Source organism: Pan paniscus, chromosome 5, assembly GCF_029289425.2.
Source record: "Pan paniscus chromosome 5, NHGRI_mPanPan1-v2.0_pri, whole genome shotgun sequence".
Taxonomy (NCBI): domain Eukaryota; kingdom Metazoa; phylum Chordata; class Mammalia; order Primates; family Hominidae; genus Pan; species Pan paniscus.
In genome coordinates this window covers 50150562-50158681 of record NC_073254.2, presented here as the reverse complement: position 1 = coordinate 50158681, position 8120 = coordinate 50150562, and the positions used below count along the sequence as shown (strand labels likewise).

General features: G+C 45.2%; 2 protein-coding genes across 4 annotated transcripts in view; both read left to right on the top strand.

The window, feature by feature from the left end:
• The first annotated feature begins 1426 nt into the window (after nt 1-1426).
• LOC134730551 (collagen alpha-1(I) chain-like) overlaps nt 1427-8120 on the top strand; it is a 43097-nt gene continuing 36403 nt past the window's right edge. Inside the window, exons 1-2 of the mRNA XM_063605090.1 lie at nt 1427-1609; nt 1708-2417. Of these exons, the coding sequence (XP_063461160.1) occupies nt 1427-1609; nt 1708-2417 (893 nt within the window). The remainder of the gene's footprint in view (nt 1610-1707; nt 2418-8120) is intronic.
• FKBP5 (FKBP prolyl isomerase 5) overlaps nt 1547-8120 on the top strand; it is a 115480-nt gene continuing 108906 nt past the window's right edge. Inside the window, exon 1 of one of the 3 annotated variants that reach the window (XM_034961928.3) lies at nt 1547-1707. The gene's annotated coding sequence lies outside the window, so the exon portion shown is untranslated. The remainder of the gene's footprint in view (nt 1708-8120) is intronic. The other 2 variants (XM_055113507.2, XM_055113509.2) reach the window with 2 other exon arrangements.

Genomic DNA, 8120 nt, shown 5'->3' with positions numbered 1-8120 from the left:
CTTTATTTGTCTTTTCTGCAGACATCATCACCCTTTTTTTTTTTTAGAATGGAGTCTCGCTCTTGTTGCCCAGGCTGGAGTGCAATGGTGCGATCTCGGCTCACTGCAACCTCTGTTCAAGCAATTCTCCTGCGTCAGCCTCCTGAATAGCTGGGATTACAGGCATGCGCCACCATGCCCGGCTAATTTTTTAAAATTATTTTTAGTAGAGACGGGGTTTCTCCATGTTGGTCAGGCTCGTCTCGAACTCCCGACCTCAGGTGATCCGCCCATCTCGGCCTCCCAAAGTGCTGGGATTACAGGCGTAAGCCACCGCGCCCGGCGCCCAGACATCATCTCTTGAAGGCAGCATGGCGATTTCTGGACGAGGCTCTTCATAAATGTTTGAATGCAGTATAGTGCAAAGAGAGCAGGTTTGGAGCCAGGAGACATGAGTTCTAATCTGGCTATGGGATATTAGGTTTCCATAGGTAACTATTAGGTCCCACGTGTAACTAGCTATGGGACATCAGGTTTCTGTTTCCTTAAAAATGAGAGAGTTGATTAGAGATTCCCTAAGGCCCAGGTGCAGCTCCTGCATCTCTATGGGAGTAACTCAGAGGTAGCCATCTGGTTGGCAGTCTACCTTTCGGAGTTGGCGGAAGAACTCAGCCGTTTTGTTTTTGTTTTTGTTTTGAGATGGAGTCTTGCTCTGTCACCAGGCTGGAGTGCAGTGGCGTGATCTCGACTCACTACAACCTCTGCCTCCCAGGTTCAAGCGATTCTCCTACCTCAGCCTCCCGAGTAGCTGGGACGGCGCGCGCCACCAAGCCCAGCTAATTTTTGTATTTTTAGTAGAGACGGGGGTTCACCATGTTGGCTAGGATGGTCTCGATCTCTTGACCTCGTGGTCCGCCCACCTCGGCCTTCCAAAGTGCTGGGATTACAGGCGTGAGCCACCCCACCCGGCCGAACTCAGCCGTAAGGCCTCTTCCTGTTTTAATCTCCTGGGATCTCCTGCTTGAAAGGTAGCAAGCCAAGAGAAAGTATGGTCTTTACAGTCACTGGGTGTCCAGAGGGAGGTGATATCTGCTAAATTGGTTCTCGAGGTGGGATTTCCCCAGTCCCGACTGGGCATCTTAGACTTAATGGGGTTGCTTCCTAGGGCTAAGCTGGCCAGCTGACCTAACAAACAGCCTGGCCTGCCCCTCTCCAGCCTCTAGGTAGGCCCTGTGGACAGATAGGAGGGGCAGTGCCTTCAGAGAGACGATACAGATGGGAAGTCAACTAGCTTGCTTAGGCATTAATTTCTCGGGAGGTAAGAGATGTGAGGGGGTGTCAGTTTCCACCATCCCTTCTCTATGGCCCCCACAAAGGGCAAGGGCCAGACACGTGGGCTGGCGTGGGGAGGTGGAGGAGCAAATGATGGGGGCGGGGCCTCATTTGCATGGACGGCGCGCGGCCACCAATCCGGACAGGCGGATCGACAGCCCGCGCGCCTTTTGGGGGCGGACTGACAGCCCCGGGGCCCTATGGAAGGCGGGTCCTGCGGCCGGCTGGGGCGGGACGGCGCCGGGCGCTGCCCCGGGGATTCGGGCCGGCTCGCGGGCGCTGCCAGTCTCGGGCGGCGGTGTCCGGCGCGCGGGCGGCCTGCTGGGCGGGCTGAAGGGTTAGCGGAGCACGGGCAAGGCGGAGAGTGACGGAGTCGGCGAGCCCCCGCGGCGACAGGTACCGGCGCCATGGCCGCGGAGATGGGGCGGCCGGCCGCGGCGCACCGGGAGCCGAACGCCCTCCTTCCAGGTCCCGCCGCGGCCGCACTCGCTGCCTCAGCTCCCACCCCCACGCGGCTTCGCAGCCCAGGAGCCGCGTGTCGCGGGGGAGCGGGGTCCGGAAGCCTCGAGGGGAGCGCGCGGGAGGCCTCGGCCCCACTGCGGCGCTCCTCGCCGCGCCCCAGGGGCCGCGGGGCCGGTGCTCCCCGCGGGAGGCGCGGAGACTAGTGGCCGCGGGCGCCGCTCTCCGCCCCCGCCGGCCTCTCCCGGCAGAGGCGAGGCGGGTCGCGCCCGCCCGTCCTCACTGGGCTTTTGTTTCCCGCCCGGGATGACAGGTCCCGCTCCGCCTCCGGTCTCTGGCGCCCGGCTCTCCCCGGACAGGCGGCCGGACCCTCAGCCGGCACCGCTGCGGGCGGGAGCCAAACTTCGCTTTCGGGTCCGGGCGCCGGGACAACCGGACCCCAGGGCGAGCCGAGCGCCGGGACGCCGCGGGCGCGGGGCGGATTCGCCCACCTGGCGGGGCTGTGAAGGGGATGGTGGCGGGGTGGCCGCGCTCCAGGTGTGGACGGGCGGTCCCCGCCTTCACCTGCCGCCTCGGGACAAGCGTTGGGGAACCGCATCGCCGCTGTCGGCCGCTTGTGGAGGAGTCCGCGCAGCGCCGTCTAACAGGTGATCCGCGTCACTCCCAGGCCATACCGAAGCGGCTGAACGCTGTGCCAGGGCTCCTTATGCTCTTCTGTTCTGGGACGTGAAAACGCCTTCCGCCTTATTGGTCGTCCAAAAAGGTGCACCGGTCACAGTATAAGAGTCAAAAACCAGTATTACCAAAAAGACACTACGAGCGTCAGGGTGTAGAGTGGCTTTCTTCGATTAACGAACCGGCAGGACCATCGTAGTCTCTAAAATCGGGTTCTGCAGTGGTGGCGAAAGCGTAGTAAGTTTCAAGTTGTAAGCGGAGATGCAGAATTGTAGATACCCTTCAGTGTGGTTCAGGACAGTGTGTTCAGCGTTTGGCCGCCGTTCAGTAAATTCTGCATGAAGCAGTTTGAGCTCGTGGTTTTGGATTTACTTTTCAGGAGTATGTTTTCCAGTGGAATAAGGCTTACTACTGAATGGGAGCTTTCTTTGCCTCTCTGAGTGTAGACAGGAGTGTTTATTTTCATTGTCTTCCCATTTTGTTAGATTGTGGACAAGGGAAAAGTTAAAGCATATTTTGGTTAAGTATTTTTAATAGTCTGGGATTCTATCCACCTCCTCCATAAGGGTTTTTACTTTAGAGAATTATAAAGTAATTCTCTAAAGGGAGCTGCTTCTCTTGGTGTTTGAATCAAAAGCCAAGAATCGACTTGAAAAAAATTCTTATTCTGGTGGGAAATTTTTATTGTCATACTTTCACTTCACCATTTTCTGTTTGTCTCTCCCCCAGCTGACCTCTGCCTGACAGTCTGCAATTATGGCCCTGACCAATTTAGAGATTCTATACAAATGACATTTTTTAAACGAGGGTTATTAATACTCATTATTTGTGAGAAACACTTTATTTAGTTACCCAGTTTTTTTCTTCTAATGTGTCTTGGTTGATATCTGTATTAGGTAAGATTTATACTTCGGAGATTAAGTTTAAGTTAAGAACAAAGTTGCTAATCTTGATTTAATTATGCTAGTTTATTATTCATTGAATGGTCATTTTACTTATTTGCCAAGGTAATTACAGTTAGCTAATAGCTGATAAGAGTTCGCCATTGAACCATCAACTCTTGAACCAATAATTGTGACTATTTTAGATTAAAAAGAATATAGTGGTCTTTATTGTTTTATTTCTCCATAACAAGCTATGAGGTCTTTGTATGTTTCTGAGTCTTTAATTCTTTTAGTTATGGGAATTTTGGGTGAATTTCTTTTTTAAAACATATTTTTAATCAGTTCAAATGAAAAACTTAAAATATTGCATTAGGCAACTTATTAAATCTTTGGTTTTCTGTTTATTCTTGGAAAATAATGCATATTTTGGGTTCAGTTTAGTTTCCTAAAGGCTTCTCTGCTTAGGATGAATTAGTCTGGAGAAGAAAGAACATCCTGTTTGTATACCTGTAGAAGAAGTTACTGCTGTTAAAAGCTAAGTTGGCTTTTTGATGCTTAGTGTGGATAGGTTGAACAATAATTCATCCTCACGTTCGGAGGGCTTATTCTATGTAAATAGTTGTAAGGAACTGGATAAGACTGTAGCTTCCATTATTTTTTATCTTTTATATAATTGCTCTTTAGTGTACTTAAATATATAAAATACTATTAATAATTAGTTGTTTATTGTCCTTATTCTGTGATGATGTATGTATATATACCACATACAGTAAAGTTGCATTTCATAAATTTATTTACATATAAGTGTATTTTAGTATTTTAACTATAAAAGTTAAAGTTTTATTAACTTTAGGTTTAATTAAAAGCCCATTTTAAAATTTAGTTTTTAGATATTTTAATTACTGATTTTTCTCTACTTTAACTTGTAATAGATGATATCATAAAATTATCAACTACAATTTCAGTTTCAAAAATTAAGCATAAGTTGAATTCTCAAATCCACACAATAAACATTGGGAGTGTTTTTAAAGCCATTTACCCTCAGGTATAACTCCTTTTGAGTTTGGAGGTGATAGTAAGCATTTTTAAATAAATGAAGCTACAGAAAACAAGGGCTTACATTAAAACAACTAATTTTGAGGCTAGATCAAATGCCACTATTATAGACATTAGTTTTGCTTTTTTTTTTTTTTTTTTTTTTTTTTTTTGAGATGGTGTTTTGCTCTTGTTGCCCAGGCTGGAGTGCAAGGGCGCACTCTCGGCTCATTGCAACCTCTGCCTCCCGGGTTCAAGCGATTCTCCTGCCTCAGCCTCCTGAGTAGCTGGCACTACAGGCCTGCGCCACCATGTCCGGCTAATTTTTGTATTTTTAGTAGAGACGGGGTTTTGCCGTGTTGGCCAGGCTGGTCTCGAACTCCTGACCTCAGGTGATCCACCCGCCTCAGCCTCCCAAAGTGCTGGTATTACAGGCGTGAGCCATCGCGCCTAGCCTAGTATTGCTTTATTTAACAGTAATATGCTTGCTGTACCTGGCATGAAGAATTCCTCTAAAGACCATTAATTAAAATAAGTTTTCATAATTCCTAAAGAATAATCTATATTATACATATTGGCACACTAAATTTTGTAATTCATGTTTAACAAATATCTGCATTTTATAATTCTGAAACTATTTGAACTTTACAACTTAGCTGATTAGTAGATTTTGTTTTTTAAGTATTTTATATTTCTAAATTTTTCTGCAGTACATTTTAGTGCATTTTAAAATTCTGACATCATATCCCCAAAAGTATAAAGAAAATTAAATCTACATTCAGTAGCGACTGGGTGGTGGTGGTATGTATGTCACATAACTATTGATTTAAAACAATAACCACTTAAGTGTAATTTAATTTGCAAATGAGATGTTTATTTACTATGTAAAAGACAGTACTGCCAAATGAGACTGGCTAAAATAATTTACAGTGGGGCCATATGTACTAGCAGGTTACTAACAGATTAATAAGGATATTTTAACAATATTTAGAACACTAAAATTCCACTACTCAAAATAATTTGTACTTCTTATAGTAGTTTGAGAACCTACATTTTATGCTTAATTTAGTATTTACTTCTAGTCTTTTTTTTTTTTGAGTCGGGGTCTTGCTTTATTGCCCAGGCTGGAGTGCTGTGGTGTCATCATGGCTCACTGCAGACTTCCCAGGCTCAAGAGATCCTCCTGCCCAATCTCCTGGTCTCAAGTGATCCTCCCATCTCAGCCTCCCAAGTAGCTGGGGTTACAGGCACACACCACCACACCTGGCTAATTTTTAAAACTTTTAATTTTTAGTAGAGATAAGGTCTCACTATGTTGCCCAGGCTGGTGTCCCACTCCTGAGCTCAAGTGATCCTCCTGCTTTGGCCTCCCAAAGTGCTGGGATTATAAGTGCGAGCCACAGTGCCAGGCCTACTTATAGCCTCTTGGAAAACATTTGGTTAATGAAAGTGAAGGTCCACCAGAGGGAGTGTGGGGTCTATATATTTGTTGTATTTGTTTTTTACCCTTGGTCTGGAATCAAAACATTTAAAAAATAAGAATAAAATTTTATTTTAGTTCTCTAAAACAATCAGTCAAAAGATATTGAAAATTGTGATTGTAGTTGTTTGGAATTGCTGTCATTTTTGTTATCAAAATCAAGGCTTAATCAAGGCTGTTTTTCTTCTTAGAAAAAGGTGGCAAGGTGCAGTGACTCACGCCTGTAATGCCAGCACTTTGGGAGGCCAAGGCGCGTGGATTGCTTGAGCCCAGGAATTTGAGACCAGCCTGGGAAACATGGTGAAACCTCCTCTCTACAAAAGTACAAAAGTTAGCCAGGTGTGGTGGAGTACACCTGTAGTCCCAGCTACTTGGGAGGCTGAGGTGGGAGGATCACTTGAGCCTGGGAGGTCGAGGCTGCAGTGAGCGGTGATTAAGCCATTGTACTCCAGCCTGGACAACAGAGTGAGACCCTGCCTTAAAAAAAAAAAAAAAGATACAATTACTGGAAAAATGAAAATGATGTATTTTCAAAGTGAAATAATGGGTTTTTAAGTAAACAGTCACACATCTGTGAAAGCTAAGGAATGTCCAAATTCTTTATTTTATTATTATTATTTTTTGAGACAGGGTCTTGCTCTGTTGCTCAGGCTGGAGTGCAGCGGTACAGTCTCCGCTCACTGCAACCTCCATTGGTTCAAGCGATTCTTCCTGCCTCAGCCTCCTGAGTAGCTGGGATTACAGGTACACACCACCACGCCCAGCTAATTTTTGTGTTTTTGGTAGAGACGAGGTTTTGCCATGTTGGCCAGGGCCAGGCTGGTCTTAAACTCCTGACCTTAGGTGATCCGCCTGCCTCGACCTCCCAAAGTGCTGGGATTACAGGTGTGAGCCACCATGCCCAGCCTAGGAATGTCCAAATTCTGATAATGTTTTATAAGATTAAAAATATAGGCCAGGCCAGGAGGTCAGGAGTTGGAGACCAGCCTGGCCAACATGGCAAAACCCCATCTCTACTAAAAAAAAAGAAAAAAATTAGCCAGTCATGGCAGTGCATGCCCTTAGTCCCAACTACTCAAGAGGCTGAGGCAAGCAAATTACTTGAACCTGGGAGGTGGAGGTTGGAATGAGCTGAGATTGCGCCACTACACTCCAGCCTGGGCAACACGGTGAAACTCCATCTCAATAAAAAAAAAAGTATATATATATGCCAGGCATGATGTCTCACACCTGTAATCTCAACACCTCAACACTTTGGGAAGCCAAGGCAGGAGGGTTGCTTGAGCCCAGGAGTTAGAGACCAGCCTGGGCAACATAGTAAGACCCCATTTCTACAAAAAATATAAAGTTCTCCAGGTGTGGTAGCTTGTATCTGTGATCCCAGCACTTTGGAAGGGTGAAGCAAGAGAATCACTTGAGCCCAGGAGTTCAGTGCTGCAGTGAGCCACCATACTCCAGCCTGGGGGACAGAGCAAGACCCAGTCTCAAATATATATATATATATATATATATATATACACACACACACACACATATATACGTATATATATACATATATACGTATGTGTATATATATACGTATATATATACACACACACACTTTTTTTTAAAGAAAGAGCTTGGGATATATATTTCTATACTTTTTTTAAGAAAAAGATTGGAAGAGACATATATATACACACACACAGATACATACATACATTTTAAAGAGATTGACGTATGTTTTTAACCTTTTTTTAAAAAAGAAATGGGATATATATATATATATATACTTTTTTTTCTTTTTTTTTTTTTTAAAGAGATTGTTTCTTGCTCTGTCACCCAGGCTGAAGTGTGGTGGCTAACTGCAGCCTCGACACAAACTCCTGGGCTCAAGCAATCCTCTTGTCTCAGCCTCCCAAAGTGCTGGGATCCCAGGCCCAAGCCACCATGCCTGGCTTAAAAATGTAGTACATTTGAATTGTATCCTTTTGAAATTGTTCATTTTTTGGAAAGAAGAATAAGAGATGAAGAAAAATCAGACTGGAAGAGGGTTGTTTTTTCCCTTTTGTAGTTGCAAATCCTAAGTGGGCAGTTGTAAATTTCTAGAATCATTTGTAGCATTCTGTTTTAATCTTGGCAATTTAAAGATGTTATAAATGAGGAGTCCCCAGAAAATGGTCATTTCATTATCAAAAGCAGGGTTGCAAATTTCAGACTGATCTTTTCAAAAGTTAGATTTGTACTTGTTTCTCAGTGTTCCTATCTCTGGAAACTAAAGAACCTCCTCCATTGTT